General features: G+C 37.9%; 1 protein-coding gene, 1 long non-coding RNA gene and 1 other non-coding gene across 6 annotated transcripts; all 3 read right to left on the bottom strand.

The window, feature by feature from the left end:
* Positions 1 to 267: 267 nt before the first annotated feature.
* On the bottom strand, positions 268 to 1,090 carry LOC149653767 (uncharacterized). The gene is made up of 2 exons (XR_016370912.1): positions 942 to 1,090; positions 268 to 883 (listed from the first exon to the last, which is right to left on the bottom strand). It is a non-coding gene; the product is annotated as an uncharacterized LOC149653767 (long non-coding RNA).
* Positions 1,091 to 12,271: 11,181 nt separating this feature from the next.
* On the bottom strand, positions 12,272 to 13,183 carry LOC149653766 (uncharacterized). Of its 4 annotated transcripts, XM_089847156.1 has the most exons (4): positions 12,997 to 13,183; positions 12,838 to 12,878; positions 12,671 to 12,743; positions 12,272 to 12,605 (listed from the first exon to the last, which is right to left on the bottom strand). In XM_089847156.1, exons 1-4 carry the CDS (start codon positions 13,102 to 13,104, stop codon positions 12,597 to 12,599), a joined length of 231 nt encoding a protein of 76 aa, XP_089703282.1. In that variant the 5' UTR covers positions 13,105 to 13,183; the 3' UTR covers positions 12,272 to 12,596. The 4 variants fall into 4 exon arrangements, 3 of the variants coding, with proteins under 3 accessions (XP_089703282.1, XP_089703281.1, XP_089703280.1); XM_089847155.1 differs by having other exon boundaries at positions 12,838 to 13,166; XR_016370911.1 differs by having other exon boundaries at positions 12,272 to 12,932; positions 12,997 to 13,123.
* Positions 13,184 to 17,607: 4,424 nt separating this feature from the next.
* Positions 17,608 to 17,677, bottom strand: TRNAS-GCU (transfer RNA serine (anticodon GCU)). Its single transcript has one exon. It is a non-coding gene; the product is annotated as a tRNA-Ser (tRNA).
* Between the last annotated feature and the right edge of the window lie 4,639 nt (positions 17,678 to 22,316).

Here is a 22,316-nt window from a genome sequence, read left to right as displayed (position 1 = left end):
GGTTCTCAGCACGACCCTGGTTCCCATACTGGAGTGATTTTGTGGTAATCTATAACCTAGTTTTAAGCACACGAAAGAAATATTTCGAGACAAAAGACGAAAAAATACTGATATTCAAAACCAAATTCCCTGACTTTTCCAGGTTTTCCCTGACCTTTTTCTGAGATTTTCCCTGACCTTTTTCTGAGATTTTCCCTGACCTTTTAGGCCGAAAGTGCAAATGTTTACAGCACTTACTTATGATTAAATAAAGTCTCTACATTTAAGTTTTCCAATGTATTTTTCACACCAAAACGATTAAGAAACATTTTTCACCAAATGATTAAGAAACATTTTAACTATAAATAACAGTCTCGTAGATTTCTTTAGAGAGCATTAACTTTACAAAAACAATTCTAGACATTTTTTAGGATTGCTCTAGAGTTTTCTGTGTTAAGAGAGGATGAGAAGAAACTTTCATTACTCTTTCAATAAAGACTTATCCCCAGAAATTTTACCTACTAAAATAAAATTCCCTGACTTTTCCCTGACCTTTTTGGCCCATTTTCAAATTCCCTGACTTTTCCAGGTTCTCCCTGACCCGTGGCAACCCTGATTTATCATTGGGGTTTGGAGTGGTGCATTTGTCGGTCTTAGTTTCCTCGGTAGTTTGTTGAACAGCATCAATCCCCAATCTTTCAGCTAGAATTTCTGCGTCTGCTGGTCCATTTATTTCAGCTGTTTCACTTGCATGCAAAGTTGGAGATTGTGAGAGCTGATTCCTTTTTTTTCAGTCTTTCCAATCTCCCATTAGCCTTGAACTTTTGTTGATCATGTTTCCTTAACGGGAGTTTTATGGAAGGAACAGCCAAGGGTCTAAGTCTGGGAGGGTAACTTAACTTATCTACATTAATAACTCTTATTATAATTGGTTTTAAATTAATATTTAAATTAAAACATACCTGAATGTTCATATTTCGGTTGAAGGCGGTAATCCTCTAATTTAAAATGAAGGGAGCAGACAACCATGGACTTGGTGTGTGGTTTACCCATTTTTAAAGCTATATCCCATTGTTTCGACAATTTAACGTCGCGTGGAAATTTACACCCATACACGTTGCAGTATTTAACCATTGTTTAATTACGTTTAAATAAACAGCAAAACTGACAAAAAGTTAAAAACTAGCCTAATTATCGTTGAGCAGATAGTTGAGTTGTTGATTTAATTTTATAATTATCTTTGAGCAAATCAATTTAATTAACTTTAATAGCGTTTTCCTTTGGGTCCTCGCGGAGCGCTCCCAAGAAGCAATAAAAATGGTAGTAGTAGTTTCCAGCTTCGTTAAAGACTGTTTTTGAAGAATAGGATCTCCTAGTTTTATTCCTCCACGGGAGCGCTCCGCGAGGACCCAAAGGAAAACGCTATAATTTAACCATGAGTATGTTGATTGCGTTTGTCATTAATGGTATCGCCGAGATTAAGTTACATTTAAACACCTGATTAAACTATCTAATCATCGATCATCCGTTAAGCCTTGGACCTTGCAATATAGGAGGCAGAGAGACAACAAAAAACGAACTAGTTGCCCTCTATTGAATCTCTCAACAACTATCGTTAAATTTATTGCTTAAATAATATAATTTTTTTTAAATATAATAATCATATTAGCTAATCATAATTATTTAACTTTAAATGAGTATGTTTCATTGATTTAAATCACATTGCTAAAAATTATTGGCGGGCGCTAGGCAGTCATTCTCTCTACTCTCTCTCCTCTCCCACTTACAAAATCCAGCTGCAGCTGGTTGGCGCGCGTCGGGAAGGGGAGGGTGGGTGGGGATCCACATAGTTCTACCTCTCTCTACTCTACAGTCTAACTTAACTCGGGTTTTGTACCAAGCGAGCGTGGGTCGATTGGTAGAGTTCGGCGTCTTCACTGGCGTCTAGTATAGATAGGCACATCGCAGGTTCGAGGCCCCGCACCGACAGAAAAATAATTTCAATTGAAATAAAATACGTTGCGCCACCTATGAGGTGTAACGTGAACTATGGGTGAATTTGGAGTCGAAAATTCGCGGGAAATTCGAAATTTGAAAAGTTTATTTATGACGAATCTCAACAGGTCACACCAAAATCCAGCCAGCCGACCTGCCGACCTGCCGTCCACCCAACAGAGGGCGGAACAATAGTTTTGCAGCTCTAAAGAGCGGCAAAACTAAAAATGGATAAGGAATATGATTATGACGAATTCGTGAAACAAAAAGATGAACGTAAAACAATACTACAATGTTGGGAGAGCAAAGGACGTTTGAAAACTTTTGTTTGCAAAACTTTGCAACATGATAGAAGAGTATACGGTAATATTGGTAGGTTTCAGATAAAAACTGCACTGGGTCGATACCGAAGGCGAAACTAAAATCGTTTTCTACGCGGCATTATGAAACTAATTACAGTTTTAGACTTTAGTATTTTAATATAATTTACCATAATTCAGCAATTACCCGCACTACTACGGCGCCATTTTCCATCACGTAAGCGCGGCTACCAATGATATTGCCCTAAATTTACTCCCATGATGCTCAGTAATTTGTACTGCTTTCCAATATCTCTTGTCGCTTCTATGACGTCATGCGAACATCCTAATGGTTACAAGCAAGCCACGTGATACTCGATACTCATTTTACATAGCATGCAGGCGGGAAGGTATGATTGACTTAAAGCTATTAACTTTTTGATATCTATTTACTTTTGCTTAGACACATGAAATAAGTCAATAGGGAAAACAGGAAATGAAGTGTATAACTTTGGCAGAAATATAACCTTTATGTGTTTGAAAAGGCCCAGTTGTCTACGCCTCAACTTTTAACCCTATATTCTCATTCACAACGGGTTTTGGAGTATTGTCTCGTTTCACCTCATATATATTCTTAGTTTGCCAACACGAGTGTTTACGTTAAATATCACCAAAGCTGATTTGTGGTTAGATGCAATAAAAGTCAATGCGCACAAAAACAAAAATGAAAACTCCGAAGCTAAAACCCGATTACGATTAGCACTTTCACTGATCTAATTGCCACCATGGTGCTTACTTCTATTATAAAAACTAGACCTTATTTAAACGTGAACTTAACTTTCGGCTCACTCTGAACCGTTAATGTCTATTCATTACAGACACGAAGATCAAAACCCATAGTTCAGATTATCTCGGGTCTCAAATATTTACTCTTTAGTTCACTAGGCCTATTACGGATAATCCTTGATTTACCCGACAGAGTCTAGGCCTTAGCTTTCTTATTGCAATCACTATAGCAAAGATTATTCTATATACAGGTGTAGTGAAGTGTAGCTTAAGTAATATATAAACAGCCATTTTAAATGATAATATTAAAAAATATCCTTGGAATATCGAAATGAGACAGCTTTAAAGCTACAAAACTACTAAAGGCATCGTAATTCGGAAAAAGTCCACATATTTACTTTATATTATGAACAAGGCGAACTCCGAACGATGTGAACTAGTGTAACAACGGACGGACACACACATACAAACACACATATCTGTCGATTTTAAGACCTATCCGTGACATATGTCACTCGGAGAGGTAAAAATGGGCAAATCCCAACCTAGAATTTCGCGTTTGTATTTAATATTTTCAAAAAGGCTTCTTATCTCCAGTTTGGTTTTTGACAATAGATGAGCAGCGTTTCAGAAGCATTAAGTCAGTTGTTTTCTGGCCTATTATTTATTTTACTGCAATTTTCATCTAAATATTCTATATACAACTTCCACTGAATTTGACACTCGTCCTAAAGTGCGTATTCCGAGAATATTAAATGCACCAATTAAAAGTAAAGTTAATAAGTGGATGTTTAACGACGCTAATAAAGAACCATTGTTTTATGAAGGGGAGATAATGGTCTGTGCAGTGTTGTGCCCATTTCTATCGATTCCTATTGTATCCTAATGGAAGCTCTATCGTATTTCTAAACAGGGCCGGATTAACCACTAGGCAAGTTAGGCAATTGCCTAGGGCCCGGATATCTGAGGGGCCCGTAATCAGCTAGTTTTCCAAAATTGAGAAAATGAAAAACCAAAAAATATATTCCCCCTCTTTCTCTACCAAAACATAACGTCACTGACACCATGGAAAAGCCAGGTGAGATGTAACGGCAGCGTAATGTTGGAAAAACCGTTACCCAAAAACATTATGGCAATTTATAAAGGAAGAAAGAAAAAGACGAAAAGAAACTTAAAAATTCAATGGAAATGTATTTTGAGAAGTCGTAATCCTCGGAGAAAGAAATTTCATTTTGAATCGTGTTGTTACTGACCGTCATTAAACACTGGGGTTGCATTGTATGATTCCTTGAGAAGCTTTATTCGGGGTGGTCGTGATAATTTGAAATATTTTAAATAATTGCTCAGCTCACAAAAGAGATAATTTACAAAAGTAACGAAGAAAGGGGAAAAAATACGTAAATATGTTAAAGGCGCAGGAAAGAACAAGGCGACCCAAGGGTTGGGCTCGTAATAGTAGCCACATCGTACAGTACTTGACAGGCGTACAGAAAATTTAAGTGAATAGCCCTCGATGCGCTACCTGAACTGTTTTAAAATGATTACTTCATTTTTTACTTCTGTTATAATTATAATAGTGTGACACGAACGAAAAACGTGAGTACCCCCACGATGAGCATCCTTTATCAGTGTTTAAACGAAATACCCGTAAATGCCCATTAAAAGAAGTACAGAAAATGAGAGTGAATAACCCCTCGTTGCCCTAACAAAAATAATAACCCTTAATCCTTACTTCAATAAATTTACTTACATTATAATTGTAATATTTAGGGCCACAACTTAGTGCTTTTTTTAATTCTTCTCGATTTGTGGAGAAATACACGTAACTTCTAATAATTAACATCTCCTTAAGGCCATTCTAAATTTAACGTCGGTTCTTTGAATTTTGATATAGGGGAGCGGGATTGAAAGCGTGAAACCCTTATTGTCAACTGGTGACAGGAATTTTAAAGGGAGTATTAAACCTTCCATTTTAATTAAGGTAACACCATAATCCTTTATCTCGCTTTAAATATGTCGAGCAATCGTAAAACACAATTCAAAATGCTAACCCTTACTGATACAATTAAATGCAGGGGCGTCGGAAGTGTTTTGAAGTTGGGGGGCTCGGGCTCCGATGAAGACCAGGGAGGATGTATGGGATAACGCCCCAAACCTGCTCCGGAGCGTCTTTTGAAAGCTGTTGTCGTAATTTACACAAGTATTATTTTAAATAGTATAATTATAGATATACACCGGGGATGAGGCATGAGACTGTAAGACGATATTAACCTGGAATGAGACTATGCATAAGGTATTCAGGGGTGATACTCACTCATACGCTCAATTTTAGTTGAATAAGTGACTAATTAATTTAGAAATAGAAAGCAAAAAGGGACTAAATAGGGGTAAATCAAGCTATAAAAAGGGCCACTTGAAATGAAATGTTTTCAGAGATGACCGATTTAAAAGATATTTTAAAGGTCGGAGTCGTAATTAAGCCCAATCTATGGTCTTAGATATTTCCAGTCAAAAGAAAGGTCACCTCATAAAAGGTCTACGGCGAAATTCAATTACAGAATGCAAAGCATTCAAAAATAAAACAAACATTCATTTGAATTGGATTAATTTTAAATAATAAGTTAAAAATTTGCTGAGCGAGCGAAGCGAGCTCCACGATTTTGGACTTTGATCAACTGTGATCTCGCTATTTTTTCGTTTAAACCGTCATAAGACAAATATATTACGTTTAACTTTGTGGTCGAGAAGATAAATAACACCGAAAGACTCAAAAATCCAAAAAAAATGGCAAATAGTAACTAATTTTTGGAAAAGTGACTTTTAGTAACCGAATTTGAAAAAAGTGACTTAGTATCAGCCCTGGACCGTATTTCTCAAGGGGTGAGACTACTATTAAAGAAATTCAGAAAGTATAGCTAAAATATGCTTTACAATTTTTTGTAATGCAGTAGGTCTTAAAATATAGCAATTTTTTATTTTTAATCTAAAATTTAATACCTAAATGAATACAAAGTAAGAAAATTAAAAACCAAATGTGAGGGGGCTGCGCCCCCTCACATTTCGTTAGAGCAGGGGCTTGAGCCCTCCCTGCCCCCCGGTTCCGACGCCACTGATTAAATGCAATGCTTAAAGTTACTATTAAAATGCCCATCCTCTTAAAATACACGAACCAAACGAGGCCAAACTAAGAGCCTCATCGTAGATGTACATCATACGATGTGGCTAAAAACAAACTGAGTGGACGGGGCGCTTTCAAAATAAAAGTGTTTTACGTCGTATCTAATGACAAATACTAAAAAACAATCTGAAGTTAACAAGGACACTGATGAAAAGTTCAAACCTATTTTTAACATTCATGCTCCCGATGAATCTTTCTCTGGAGCTTTCCAAGAATTGGCAGAAACGTATTGCAATGATTTAAATTTTGAAGAGCTTGAAAACGAACTGCTACATTTCAAGCATTTCGTGAAGAATGAAGAAAGCAAAAACCCAGAATTCTTTCATTCCTTCATTCGTACCAATAATATAATTTCAACTTTTCCAAACTTAGAAATTGTTTTGAGAATTTAGTTGTGTTTGCAATGCAAGTGGCGAAAGATCCTTTTCAGCTTTAAAAAGAGTGAAAAACTACCTAAGAACCACATTAGCCCAGTAAAAATTAAATTCTTTATCTTATATATATTGAAAAGGATTTACTAAACAACTTCATAGACTATGAAGAGATAATTGATAAATTTCTTGAGTTAGAATGAAAGAAATTTAACTATTGAGTTCAAAAAGAAATTTAAATATGCAGTTAAGTGTTAAGTCAATTAAAGGTATAGAAAATAGTATGTCTCTTAGATTCTCTTAAACTGTGGTCTGTTGGGGGGCTGGGGGCCCGGGTCTAAGGCCTTGCCTAGGGCCCAAAATATTGTTAATCCGGCCCTGTTTCTAAATAGCATGGAAATTGCTTTTGTAATTCTTAATGTTCGTCAATAAATCTAACTGTCGTGATAGAACACTATCATTGCGAAGAAACGCCTCTATTTCGAAAGTTGGATGATATAAAACAGTTAAGAACTCCAGTTGCCGGTATCTAGATTTCGTTATATTTCGCTAAGTGGTAGTGGTCGGCGTTTGGACAAGATAATCCACAGAATTTTGGTTAATCAGTTATTCATGAATAATAATCAGATAATTATTCGTGATTACATTGCATTAATCATAGACTTCCCGTGGATAATTTCAAATTATGAATAAAGATAAAATAAACAGATATTTTCCTATCCAAATGCTGACCACTACTAAGTGGCTTTGCACTTCATACTTAAAGAACACGAAGAACGAGCTTCGCTACGATACAAAGATGTCTATGAAAATTGTCATCGATAGAGTGAGTAATATTACCAGTGTTCCAATTAAAGAACCCAACCCAAAAAACCTATGGTTTTTAGTTTTTACTGGGTTTTAACCCACTTTATGAAGTCCATCACTAAGAAATTTTGAGGAAACTGAGTGCTAAAATAATGTTAGTTAAAGATATTTATTGTTTCAACATGAAACGATTTATTTAATAAGTTTTTATTAACGGGAAACATTTTAAGATTTTTTTTAACAAGTAGAGAAATTTGAATGACAATTTCTTACAATACACTCTGCTGCTGAAGGGCAAAAAACCCCGAAACCCTGAAAATTAAATAAAACCTGGTGCACTGGCTTTTTTTAACAAAACACGGGTTTTTTGGAACCGTAATTACTACTATTTATTTCATTCCTTTTTCGTCCTAGTGCAGTGTAACTACTTATTTGCCATAATGTTTCGCGCGCATCTTGAATCGAGCCGCTCTCCCTTAATTTCTTTTCATGACCAATAGGGAAATTAATTGAAACTGTGGGGCGTGTTCAAAACTTCTTCAGCGCCAATCGTTGAAAGGCCGTCTGTCCAGAACTCTATGAAAATCCATTACATTCCGTGGGCCTAGGACCCCACACTAGTTTGACCGGAATTTCTAGCAAACTCTATAAAAACAGCTATTCTTGTCACCGTTTCTGATTCGTTACCTCAAACCACAGGACACACCTTAAGGTTTCGTTACTTGCCCGCTGCTGGCGCGCAAATCAGCCTGCCAGCTCAAAATGAGAGAAGCGCCGTAGGTGGCGCGGTGATCGGACCTAATATGAAGTTGGCTAACAGAGATGGTCACGGATATGGTTAGAGTCCAAAACTTCCCAGAATAAGAAGTCATAAACTTCTGGTAATTATCAGGGTTCAGAAAAACACAGTTCACTAGGTTTTATTTATTTTTTTGGGTTTTCGGGGTTTTTACATACACAGTTAAAAAAATGGAACTGTTTGAAACCTTTAGAGGTGTTTCCTAATGCATCCCCAGGAGCACCTCTATTGGTGTTTAAAAGCACCATTCGAGAGGATGTCAATACGCACCTTTCAAAACGGTGCGAAATAATACCTTCTCTGAAGGTGCTTTTTAAATCCCGTTAGGTGTTTTAATCGCTTTGAATAGAGGTGTATATTAATACCAGAAAAAGTGTTTATAAACCCTTAAAAAAAGGTCTTTTTGAGACTAATTTGGTGTTTTTAAATTCCAATGACGTTGGTGCTTTTTAATTCCTGTTAGGTTTAAAACAAAACCCTTAATAGAGGTTTATAATTATACCAGAAAGGTGTCTATAGACTCTTAATTTCTTAAAAGGAGTTTTTTGAAATAATTGTTTTTCAAAACACATGAGTTACCATAGATTTGTCTTTCAAAATAGCGGCTCAAATCCAGTGGATTAAGGGTAAACGTTTTTTCTGCTGTAAGCCTTATTCAACCGTATAAGAATTGATATACGTGTGAAATGGTTAAGTTTAACCTTACTGTATATCCTCCATAGTTCTATTTAAGGACCTGATTTAAATCATTCAAATGTGTATTTAATTTTCGGCTCACTGTGAATCGCCGAGACCTCCTCAAAGCCACACAAATTCAAGGAACCAATCCGAACAACGCTTACCAAAATATATAGAAGTACATTCAGTGTAACTAGGAAAGTTTAGTTTCATGTTTACACTGTATATAAATGTTGTAAAGCTGAATTAAAAAGTAAACACCAAATTTGATATATTAATATAAAAGATCTTCTTGGAATATTGAAATGAAACAGAGCTTTATAGCTACAAAACTACTTAAAGAATGGTAATGCCGAAACATACTTAACATATTTTCATTTAATAATAATAATAATAATAATAATAATGTTTATTGCGTGCAAATAAACGGTACATAGGTTACAATATAATATTCTACAATAAGAAAATGTTATGGTTTTGTAAGAGATAATTTTATCCTACTCGCTTTATATTAACTTTGATATGCGTGTAGTGTTTCGGCTCAGATGCAATCTTCATTACTTGTTCTACATAAACTTTCACTTGTGTCGTTCCGAAGATAGAAGATTATCTTAAAGGGAAATTCCAACTTATCTTTTTCTCTTCGTAAACATATTTTATATACCTTCCAAAACATGAAATCGAGGTCTAAAAAATTTTGAAGTCGCTTAAATTATTTTAATTAATTTAAATGAGCCCGCCATGTACCCCGCTGTTGTGGTTATGACGTCGAACCCCCGGGTTCCACCATTGGATCTTAATAATAGCCAATTGCAGGCACAATCGCCAAAATGTCGACTGCTTATACTTTTGTTTTGATTCTTCTGAGTACTATCGTATCGTTCCTCGTTCGGCCACTGAAATCATGCCTCGGTGTATAATTGAAGGTTGCGAAAACAACTCTCACAACGCTAATCTTAGCTTTTTTCAAGTCCCAAATTATATCCGGTTTCCTTCATTAACAATAAAATGGATCAGCAACGCCAAAATTCCTGTAAAAAATGCTATTGAGAACATCATGTCAGCCAAAGAGCCAAGGCTTAGCAACGAAAAGTCCATGGAAATTACCAAATACAGGGTATGCGAGGTGCATTTCACTCAGGAATGTTTTGAAGTTGAGCCGCCATTGAAAGTTATGATATGTGGGAAGAGGAAGAAGAAGATTCTTAAACATGGATCTGTACCAACACTCTTTGGTAGCGATATCAACATATCAGCTTCTAATGTTAGTAGGGCCACTGAAGAAGTCGTAAGCCCAGGTATTCATTTCACTGGTGAACGTGAAATAGCTCAAAGCCACCAACAGGCTAATGTAAACAGTTTTGACATGAACACTCAAACTGAACCTGGGATCAAGATGACGTGCGATAAGGGTACAGAAACATGTACAGAACGTGACATACATCTTGAAATGGAGAAATTACAGAGGTCATGCGTTTCAAGTATCATTCAAGAACATTCATATCCGAAAGACACACGTCACACTTTAAATCGTTTAGCAACATTGACCACTGTAACTCCAAAGAAGGCTTCACTCTCTCACCCACTAATCCACTCAACCCCAATTTCAAAGGAGAACGATAGTTTTAATTTGGATGAAAGTAGTGATATTGAAGTATCAATGTATCAACCTTGGTTTGACGAATCCTTCACTACGAATAGTTCGATGGAGGAACCTGAAAGCTCGGAACAGATTGTTCGAGAAAAAAAGTTTATTGTTTTTGAAAGCAACCTAAATCAAATTTTATCTCGTGTAGTTTGCGATCACGAAGGTTGTACGAGTCGACTTGATATATCAGATGCAAAGAAATCTGAAATGGAAGGTAGCCTTCTGACTGTAAAAGCGGCATGCATAAATGGGCATCAATTTGTTTGGAAATCACAGCCTCTTCTAGGAAGAATGGCAGCAGGGAATATATTGATAGCAGCAGCTACGCTTCTTTCAGGTGGAACATTTAATCGCTTTCACTCATTCTTTGAATTTATGGGTTTGAAAGCAATCGGCAAGACTACCTTTTACTCATTGCAACAAAAACTATTGGTTCCTGAGATAAAGCGAACATGGAAAATTGAACAACAGAAAATTCTGAATGAATTAAAGAGAAGTCCAACTGTAAATCTCTCAGCGGATGGAAGATGCGACTCACCAGGTCACAGTGCAAAATATTGTACCTACACCTTAATGGATCAATTGACTGATAAATGCGTGCATTTTGAATTAATTCAAAAAACTGATGCAGAATTTAAATCCACAAATATGGAATTGCTGGGTTTGAAGAAATGCTTAAAAAAATGGACGATGAGGACATACCCGTAACACGTTTAACAACAGATCGCCACATACAATGTAGGGCTTTTATTAGGCAAGAATATTCGAACATAGATCATCAGTTTGATGTGTGGCATTTGAGTAAAGGATTTGGCAAAAAAGTTCTTGCACTTTCAAAGAAAAAAGAATGTGAAGAACTATCACCCTGGGTTAAGTCTTTGAAAAAACATCTGTGGTATTGCTCTGAAAAATGTGACCAGGACCCAGATAAGCTGGAAGATATGTGGAAATCAACTGGCTACCATGTTTTAAATGTACACAACTTTCGAGATTTGCCAAATTATAAAAAGTGCGCACACCCAAGGCTAACACAAGATGCTGAAAGAAGAAAAAAATGGCTAAAAAAAGGTTCTCCAGCTCATGATGGGCTTTTAAAGCTCATCAGCAACAACCTACTAGTGAGGGATTTAAGGCAAACAAATGGTTATTCTCACACATCATGTTTAGAAAACTATCACAGTTTAATGAATAAATACTGCCCAAAACAACTTCGACTTTGATTTTGAAGTAATGGAAGCGAGAATAATCCTCACTATCTTAGATCACAATTCTAATACCAAACGAGGATGCCTTTATGAAATGAACGATTCTGAAGTTCAAAATAAAGAAGAATTTGAATATTAATATTCAAAAGTTACTAATGAATGGCAAGCACGACCTATCAAAGAACCAAAGTCATATGACTTCATATTCACACTTCTTGAAAACATAATAAAAAGTTACGAGGATGGCAAACTAACCCTACCAGAAAAAAACCAACGACCCAAAAACATAGCACCTATTCCAAGACCAGAAAAATCCAAACTCCAGCGTGAAGCCAAAAAAAGAAGACTCGAATTTTAATATCTTATTTAAACAAGTTGGGAAGCCACAAGTTGTTTAATCACAAAACATTAACAAGGCCCATTTATCATATCACAAGATGTTTTGCATTTATTTTTGGCATAAGTGTTGGTCTTTACCTTATCACAAGAAAATCTGTACTGATTTTATCACAAAAATGTTATCAGATCCATAAATTAAAAAAATTACATTTGAAATATCACACAGTCTGCTAGTTTTTTTCATTTTAAAGCCTTCACTTAATAATATTGGTTTCATTTTAGAAATTTTATGAATTTTTAGAATGTAGGGTAGTTAAGGGTGGCCTTTCCACAATTAAGCATTCCATGCAGCTACAACTTCAGGTACAGGTTTATAGCTAACATACAAGTCAGCTGATTCCTCTGGGTATTCTTTTCTTATACTAAGAAGAACGCACATAGGAAGTGCTCTTCTATTATTTTTACCCAAAACATCATAAATCATATGAGTAAAACTTCTATATGCTGCATATCTATAGGTTCTGGAATATATAACGCTCAAGAGTAAGTAATTAAACTAAACAGGAAATCCCAATTTTAAGCATACTGATTTGACAAGGCTCTCGGTGGGACTGGTCTTCTTCTGGCATGCAAATATGTGCGATAGAGAGTTCGCAAAACTACGCGGTTCAAACAATTTGGTCCATAATCCTCAAATTGTGTGATGCAAACAGGGGTATTGATTGGAACTTCTTCCCTGAGGAATGTTTGTACCTTTCTAATTTGCTTGCAACATATGACTCCATTTTCAATATCTTTATTATTTATGTAAGTTTTGAGATTAGAGTCTCGCTCATCTTGACCAAGGCCTAACCATTCCGGCACGCAATGAAAACAGGAACAATTATCTTTAACCATGTCAACGTTTATTACCAACTCTTGAACTTGATTATTGGCGGCATTTTCTTCTATTAATCTCAATTCTTCATCGGTATACTCTGGTTCATCCTCGTAGGGAATAATGCCGCGTCTAAAAGACATTTTTGGTTTTTTCAGCTACCGATATATTTATATTAACTATAAGCAGTCGACATTTTGGCGATTGAGCCTGCAATTGGCTATTATTAAGATCCAATGGTGGAACCCGGGGGTTCGACGTCATAACCACAACAGCGGGGTACATGGCGGGCTCATTTAAATTAATTAAAATAATTTAAGCGACTTCAAAATTTTTTAGACCTCGATTTCATGTTTTGGAAGGTATATAAAATATGTTTACGAAGAGAAAAAGATAAGTTGGAATTTCCCTTTAAATAATTAAATAAATATAAATGATATTAATTTTTTTAATCGTCAATATTTAACCTTAATTCTAGTTAAGTGGTTTAAAGAAACATTATTCTTAAAATGATTCTAAATATAGCTATTGTTGACGTTTGACTTCTAGCGTAAACCGTTTACACAATTTTTGTAAATTTAGGGTATACAGGGTGTTTGTGAAAAGTCCATCAATAATGAAAGGGCGTATTTACTGGGCCATTTTGAGTCGAAAATGTTCTATGACATTTTGCCGTCCGAGCCACGGTTTTCGAGTTATGATTTGAATATTTTAGGGATGACCCCTTCATTAAATTAGCGCTGTCTTAAAATTTCTTAATTAAATTTAAGGGGTCATCCGTAAATTACTCCAATCATAACTTGAAAACAGTGGCCCGGACGGAAAAATGCCATTGAACATTTTCGACTCAAAATGGCCCAATAAACACGCCCTTTCATTATTGATGGACCTTTCAGAAACACCCTGTATAATTCGATTGATTGACAAATGGCAGGAATAAGCGCTATTGCGTGAACCTTTGGTCGAATCCCTGCCATTGGGAGGCTGGTCGTTTCTCGTAACTTAAGCCGGTCGCGCGTACATCTTAATCCCAACGATGATAATGGAGTAGAAGCCAATGTTTCAGATTGGCGTGTGTGTGTGTTATACACAGAAGACTATATGATGGTGTTGTCAGAAGACAATAAATACAAATTAGCTTGTATGTGGTATATACCATTAGAAAAACAAGTGTGGTGATAGCGTAATGAAGTAGAACTTTTACCTCCCTCCGATTGACTGGGCGTGTCTGTGGGTCTGTCTGTCACCGCGTTCGCAGTTGGCAAATCGAAGCAAACGTGTTCGTAATTTCCGGAACGCGTTCGCAGTATACAGAAATTCGGAAAATGTTACTTCGTTGCTATATCCATCTTATTTAACGTTAATCGTTAACTATCCGTTACACCTTCATCTGCTGTCTAACAACCAATTGTTTCACCCAATGCTAACCGGTATTTAATGGTTTCTAACAACAACACCATGCTCTAGTCTTTCGTGTACACCACATACGCCACACGTGAGACATGAGAAACGTCTAGCCTCCTAATGGCAGAGCTTCCACCAAAGGTTCACGCTATTGCGCATTTCTTATCTCTTAGTGTGAATCAATCACGTTTTATACCCAAAATTTACAAAAGTTCTGATATAGGTGTTTCCTAGAAGTATAACTTTATAGATAGCCATGTTTAAAATTATTTTAGGAATTAAACTCTAATTAACGTAAAATACTGACAATTAAAATAATTCATATTACTTATATTTATTTAATTATTTAAGATAAACTTCTTTCTTTGGAATGAAAAAAAAGAGAGCTTATATAGAACGAGTAATGAAGATTGCAGCTGAATCGAGACACAACACGCTTATCAAAGTTAATATACAGCGAGTAGGATGATAAGATCTCTTACAAAACGATAACATTTCCTTTTTGCAGAATATTAAATGGAAATATTTTAAATATTTTTCGGCATTACGATTCTTTTAGTAGTTGTGTAGCTATAAAGCTTTGTTTCATCTCAGACACACAGATACGTCCAGTGTAATACCTCTCCGTGACGTCATCGTCACTCGAAGTGATAAAAACCTGTGTCAAGGGGAAATTCAAGTGATAATTTTATGAATTACTCTAATTCCAAGACATTCCAGCATATTGAAATCTTCGAGAATTATTTTCCAATGATTGAAAAATCAAAATAAGTATAAATTCCTTCAAATATTAGAATAAGCTAGTCCCAAGAAATGTTAAATAATTAAGATTTTTAAAATCTTTGGGTTATTTTTAGTATGCTTAACTATGCAGGTAGAATTAGTAGATTATTTCCCTCTAAGCTCATATCAATAACCTTTCACTTAAAAAAACCCCCATATCAGCTAAAAATGTGTAAAGTTAAGCCCAAAGGTGCTTATTCGCACCATTCGAACAGATTTATATTAAAAACACTACTTCCGTCTAAAAAACAATTTAATAAGGGTCAATTAACACCTAAAGGTGTGTCTACATACCAGTGAATCACCATTTCCTTAAAAAATACCTTAAAAGAGTCAACTAGCACCTTTTTACGGAGAAAACACCATCTCAGTTAAAAAAACACTCCAAAAAGAGTGTATAAACACCTCAAGGTATTTTCGAACACCCATGAAACACCTTTTTTTCTAACAGTGCACCATGTATCGGCCGATCCTAATAAAAGTTGTCACACTTGCAGCTATGCTTAAATAACTACGATTTCCAGATTTTCAGGTGAAAATTAAAAATAAATGAATTTTTAGAAAGGTTTTGAGTAAACCCCCGCGATTTCTGCAGTGTCCGCGAAACATTTTTGGGCCCTGGCAAAAGTAACCATAACTCACTTGAGTTTTTGGATATGTTTATGAAATTATACACACATATGCTATAAAAGGCGAGGAATCCGACCGTCATCTTGAAAAATGTCTATCTTTTTTAGAACTTTTATTATAAATTAATTAATAATTAGTGGGGGTCTAACACTGTGACGCGTAACGGCTAGTGGCCCAACTTAAAAAAAAAAATATTTTAGATTTTTTCGAGACCCCAAGGGCGTATCTTTCACCTCCTTTATGATTGGTTTTGTGTTTTTGTCTCCCCTTTAACTGGTAACAAAAAACAAAATTTCAAAATATGTGCTTCATCTTAATTTATAAGAACTCTTATATCTAGCTCTCTTAGTTTGTTTTTGTCGTCTGCTCGAGATTCTGTATTAAAGTTCCTAAGAACTGAGAAAAAATTTGGAACTCGGTCGGAGATGGAGGCTAATCAGTTAGGTGAAGAAACCAATTTTAAACAATGTTCTCTCGGTGAATATGGAAACAAAGAATGTCATAAATTAAGTCAGTGTAAAACAAAAGGATTTTATGAATTCAACTATTTAGATCTCGAGAGTCAAATTCTTATTAGTCAAAGATCAGGTATTGAGTCGAACCTTATTAAATGCGTTTGTTATCATCATCATGCAATGCTGCTAAGAAAATACTCCGATCACCAGAAGAAATGCTGCAATCCTTTTCAAAAGCATACAAAATCCGTTTCTAGTATGTAAAATTTATATTTTGAGGAGTTCATGTACCTATTAATTTAAACACATGTTTTTAATTTATGCATAAAAAGGCTGATTAAAGAAGATCCTATCCATTGAGGAAGCTAGACTACTCTCAGATAAGACTAATAAAGATGTGAAACCAGGACAGAAACTCTGTCGAAATTGTTGCTTAATATTCAATGAATTAACAACGAGTTCCCTTCCTGCAAGTCAGTCAAGTACTAGCACAGACGCTCTTGATTGTGACTCAATGGAAATATGTCCGGCTTCTACTTGAAAAATAGACGAGTTAAACGAAACTTTGTGTTTAATTAATACCAGCCCTCTAAAACTTCATGGAATTGCTAAACATCAAAGGTCTGCTTATGCTAAAAGGAAAGTACAGGAGGCAGTAGAAGGAGTTAAAGTCAAAGTTGCTGAAGCGTTAAACGTTTCAGAGGATGTGTGTGATCCGAATAACTCCATTAAAGATGAGTTTCAAATTCTGATAGTTGAAATTAAAGCCAAAGTTGACACTTTACCTCAGCTTGAGAAATGCAAAATTTTAACCTTGATCCATCTTTTGGTCTTCGTCCATCCCACATGGATACCAGTCTGTACATACTGGCTTCTAATCACCACCATCTTTTGGTCTTCGTCCATCCCACTTGGACACCAGTCTGTACATACTGGCTTCTAAACACCACCATCTACTGGTCTTCCGTCTATTCCACATAGACACCAATCTGTCTCATTGGCTTCTAACTCCATCGTCATCGTTTGGTTTAAGACATTCGCGGCGATCAGCTAGGGTTACGATTAACGTCTAGCCTCCCTAGGGTGGGTTGTCCACCAAAGGTCTTCGCAATTGCGGTTGTTCTTGCTTTTAACTGTAGTTCGACACCCTTATATACTACCTATTTGAGTAAGGCGTAGCAACCGGCGTATGCTTCATTTCAAACGCCAATATAAGTCTCTCAAGAATGTTTAATTGTTCTTTATCAAAACGATGTAACGCTCAATTAGGCGAACAACTAACGAAAAAAAAATTTAATACTAACTATACTCCCCTTAGTTCGTAACCGTAATGTCGAATTAACTAAAATAAACGCAATGATCCGTGCTATTACACGGTGAACTCGGGTTTGAACCAAGGACCTCTCGATCAGCAGTCGAATGCTCTACCACTGAGCTTCCCCCCTTGTTCATAACCTGAATGTCGATTTAACTAAAATAAACGCAATGATCCGTGCTATTACATGGGGAACTCGGGTTTGAACCAAGGGCCTCTCGATCTGCAGTGGAATGCTCTACCACTGGGCTATTCCTCCTTCTTCATAGCCGTAATGTCGAATTAACTAAAATAAACTCAATGATCCGTGCTATTACAGGGTGAACTCAGGTTTGAACCAAGGACCTCTTTATCTACAGTCGAATGCTCTACCACTGAGCTCTTCCCCTTGTTCATAGCCGTAATGTCGAATTAACTAAAATAAACGCAATTATCCGTGCTATTCTAGGAGAGCGATAGCTCTCTTAGATAAGACTTCATACCGACTTTAATGCATAAGGATGGTTTTTTGATTGGTTATAACTTTTTTTGTATCGTATTAACTGCTTTGAAAAAATTCCACAGAACTACAATTCGGGCCCGCAATATGTGGTTAAAATTTCAAAAAGATCCACTCATTAGTTTATTTTATAAAAAATAAAGTTGCTAAGGGTGGTTTTCATTTGCATAAATTTGTCAGTGTTTTTGGTGAAAAAGTTAAATTTTCCCATAGAAATAACATGGAGTTTTTTTCAAATTTAGCCATTTTGTGGCCACCTTTTTGACATGAAATATTCGTTTGTTACGTTTGGGAACGGTTTTATATCAAAATTTAAACCTTTTTCTAGGACCATTTTTAAGGTTTTTGAGAAAAATTAATTTTAAGTATGTTTGATTTTAAATTTTAAAAACTACCCCAATCTGCGATATTTTAGCATGGATAATAGTCAGTTTATGATGTTAGCACGGTTAAGGCTATTTGGTCCAATTTTTGTAGTGGTAAAAAAACAAGAGAACCTAACCTTGTGTTAGCTAACAAGTTAAGTTGGAAAAGTACCCCACACATATATATTAAGTTAACAAGATTACCTACGACTGGTAATTAAGCATGAAAAACATGGCGTTTGAGCTCTTGTAGGTACTTTGCCCGGGTGCTTGTAGGTGCTTGTGGGTTCTTGTGGATACTTGTAGGTGCTTGTGGGTACTTGTGGGTTCTTGTAGGTGCTTGTGGGTTCTTGTAGGTGCTTGTGGGTGCTTGTGGGTACTTGTGGGTTCTTGTAGGTGCTTGTGGGTTCTTGTAGGTGCTTGTGGGTACTTTTGGGTACTTTTAGGTGCTTGTGGGTACTTGTGGGTACTTGTAAGTACTTGTGGGTGCTTGTAGGTACTTGTGGGTGCTTGTAGGTACTTGTGGGTGCTTGTAGGTACTTGTGGGTGCTTGTAGGTACTTGTGGGTGCTTGTAGGTACTTGTGGGTGCTTGTAGGTACTTGTGGGGGCTTGTAGGTACTTGTGGGTACTTGTAGGTACTTGTGGGTATTTGTAGGTACCTGTGGGTACTTGTAGGTACCTGTGGGTACTTGTAGGTACCTGTGGGTACTTGTAGGTACTTGTGGGTACTTTTAGGTACTTGTGGGTACTTTTAGGTACTTGTGGGTACTTTTAGGTACTTGTGGGTACTTGTAGGTACTTGTGGGTACTTGTAGGTACTTGTGGGTACTTGTAGGTACTTGTGGGTACTTGTGGGGGCTTGTAGGTACTTGTGGGTACTTGTAGGTACCTGTGGGTACTTGTAGGTACTTGTGGGTACTTGTGGGTACCTGTAGGTACCTGTGGGTACTTGTGGGTACTTGTAGGTGCTTGTAGGTACTTGTGGGTGCTTGTAGGTACTTGTGGGTGCTTGTAGGTACTTGTGGGTGCTTGTAGGTACTTGTGGGTGCTTGTAGGTACTTGTGGGGGCTTGTAGGTACTTGTGGGTACTTGTAGGTACTTGTGGGTATTTGTAGGTACCTGTGGGTACTTGTAGGTACCTGTGGGTACTTGTAGGTACCTGTGGGTACTTGTGGGTACTTGTGGGTGCTTGTAGGTACTTGTGGGTGCTTGTAGGTACTTGTGGGTGCTTGTAGGTACTTGTGGGGGCTTGTAGGTACTTGTGGGTACTTGTAGGTACTTGTGGGTATTTGTAGGTACCTGTGGGTACTTGTAGGTACCTGTGGGTACTTGTAGGTACCTGTGGGTACTTGTAGGTACTTGTGGGTACTTTTAGGTACTTGTGGGTACTTGTAGGTACTTGTGGGTACTTGTAGGTACTTGTGGGTACTTGTAGGTACTTGTGGGCACTTGTGGGGGCTTGTAGGTACCTGTGGGTACTTGTAGGTACTTGTGGGTACTTGTAGGTACCTGTGGGTACTTGTGGGTACCTGTAGGTACCTGTGGGTACTTGTGGGTACTTGTAGGTGCTTGTAGGTACTTGTGGGTGCTTGTAGGTACTTGTGGGTGCTTGTAGGTACTTGTGGGTGCTTGTAGGTACTTGTGGGGGCTTGTAGGTACTTGTGGGTACTTGTAGGTACTTGTGGGTATTTGTAGGTACCTGTGGGTACTTGTAGGTACCTGTGGGTACTTGTAGGTACCTGTGGGTACTTGTAGGTACTTGTGGGTACTTGTGGGTACTTGTAGGTACTTGTGGGTGCTTGTAGGTACTTGTGGGTGCTTGTAGGTACTTGTGGGGGCTTGTAGGTACTTGTGGGTACTTGTAGGTACTTGTGGGTACTTGTAGGTACCTGTGGGTACTTGTAGGTACCTGTGGGTACTTGTAGGTACCTGTGGGTACTTGTAGGTACTTGTGGGTACTTGTAGGTACTTGTGGGTGCTTGTAGGTACTTGTGGGTGCTTGTAGGTACTTGTGGGTGCTTGTAGGTACTTGTGGGGGCTTGTAGGTACTTGTGGGTACTTGAAGGTACCTGTGGGTACTTGTAGGTACTTGTGGGTACCTGTAGGTACCTGTAGGTACCTGTGGGTACTTGTGGGTACTTGTAGGTACTTGTGGGTACTTGTGGGTACTTGTGGGGGCTTGTAGGTACTTGTGGGGGCTTGTAGGTACTTGTGGGGGCTTGTAGGTACTTGTGGGGGCTTGTAGGTACTTGTGGGTGCTTGTAGGTACTTGTGGGTGCTTGTGGGTGCTTGTGGGTGCTTGTAGGTACTTGTAGGTACTTGTGGGGGCTTGTAGGTACTTGTGGGGGCTTGTAGGTACTTGTGGGTGCTTGTAGGTACTTGTGGGTACTTGTAGGTACTTGTAGGTACTTGTGGGTGCTTGTAGGTACTTGTGGGTGCTTGTGGGTGTTTGTGGGTACTTGTGGGTGCTTGTAGGTACTTGTGGTAACATGTAGGTACTTGTGGGTGCTTGTAGGTACTTGTGGTAACATGTAGGTACTTGTGGGTGCTTGTAGGTACTTGTGGGTACTTGTAGGTACTTGTGGGTACTTGTAGGTATTTGTGGGTATTTGTGGGTACTTGTGGGTACTTGTAGGTACTTGTGGGTACTTGTAGGTACTTGTGGGTGCTTGTAGGTATTTGTGGGTGCTTGTAGGTATTTGTGGGTGCTTGTAGGCACTTGTGGGTGCTTGTAGGTACTTGTGGGTACTTGTGGGTACTTGTAGGTACTTGTGGGTACTTGTGATTACTTGTAGGTACTTGTGGGTGCTTGTAGGTACTTGTGGGTGCTTGTAGGTACTTGTGGGTGCTTGTAGGTACTTGTGGGGGCTTGTAGGTACCTGTGGGTACTTGTAGGTACTTGTGGGTACTTGTGGGTACCTGTAGGTACCTGTGGGTACTTGTAGGTACTTGTGGGTACTTGTGGGTACTTGTGGGGGCTTGTAGGTACTTGTGGGGGCTTGTAGGTACTTGTGGGGGCTTGTAGGTACTTGTGGGGGCTTGTAGGTACTTGTGGGTGCTTGTAGGTACTTGTGGGTGCTTGTGGGTGCTTGTAGGTACTTGTAGGTACTTGTGGAGGCTTGTAGGTACTTGTGGGGGCTTGTAGGTACTTGTGGGTGCTTGTAGGTACTTGTGGGTACTTGTAGGTACTTGTAGGTACTTGTGGGTGCTTGTAGGTACTTGTGGGTGCTTGTGGGTGTTTGTGGGTACTTGTGGGTGCTTGTAGGTACTTGTGGTAACATGTAGGTACTTGTGGGTGCTTGTAGGTACTTGTGGTAACATGTAGGTACTTGTGGGTGCTTGTAGGTACTTGTGGGTACTTGTAGGTACTTGTGGGTACTTGTAGGTATTTGTGGGTATTTGTGGGTACTTGTGGGTACTCCTGGGTACTTGTGGGTACTTGTAGGTACTTGTGGGTACTTGTAGGTACTTGTAGGTACTTGTGGGTGCTTGTAGGTATTTGTGGGTGCTTGTAGGTATTTGTGGGTGCTTGTAGGTACTTGTGGGTGCTTGTAGGTACTTGTGGGTACTTGTAGGTACTTGTGGGTACTTGTGATTACTTGTAGGTAATTGTGGGTGCTTGTGGGTACTTGTGGGTACTTGTGGGTGCTTGTAGGTACTTGTGGGTCCTTGTGGGTACTTGTGATTACTTGTGGGTACTTGTGGGTGCTTGTGGGTGCTTGTAAGTACTTGTGGGTACTTGTAGGTACTTGTAGGTACTTGTGGGTACTTGTAGGTACTTGTAGGTACTTGTAGGTACTTGTGGGTACTTGTGGGTAATTGTGATTACTTGTGGGTACTTGTGGGTGCTTGTGGGTGCTTGTGGGTGCTTGTAGGTACTTGTGGGTACTTGTAGGTACTTGT

The sequence above is a fragment of the Phalangium opilio genome, unplaced genomic scaffold (assembly GCF_054372755.1).
Source record: "Phalangium opilio isolate 3A_F unplaced genomic scaffold, DU_Popi_V2 ptg000082l_1, whole genome shotgun sequence".
Taxonomy (NCBI): domain Eukaryota; kingdom Metazoa; phylum Arthropoda; class Arachnida; order Opiliones; family Phalangiidae; genus Phalangium; species Phalangium opilio.
This window is presented reverse-complemented; position numbering and strand designations above follow the sequence as displayed.

Excerpts from the sequence above, each read along its gene's own strand:
- LOC149653766 (XM_089847154.1), bottom strand. The coding sequence starts at position 13,104 with ATGTCTTTTAGACGCGGCATTATTCCCTACGAGGATGAACCAGAGTAT. Across the intron at positions 12,606-12,670 it reads CCGAGAGCCTTGTCAAATCA|AACCTATAGATATGCAGCAT; the intron begins GTATGCTTAAAA and ends TATATATTCCAG.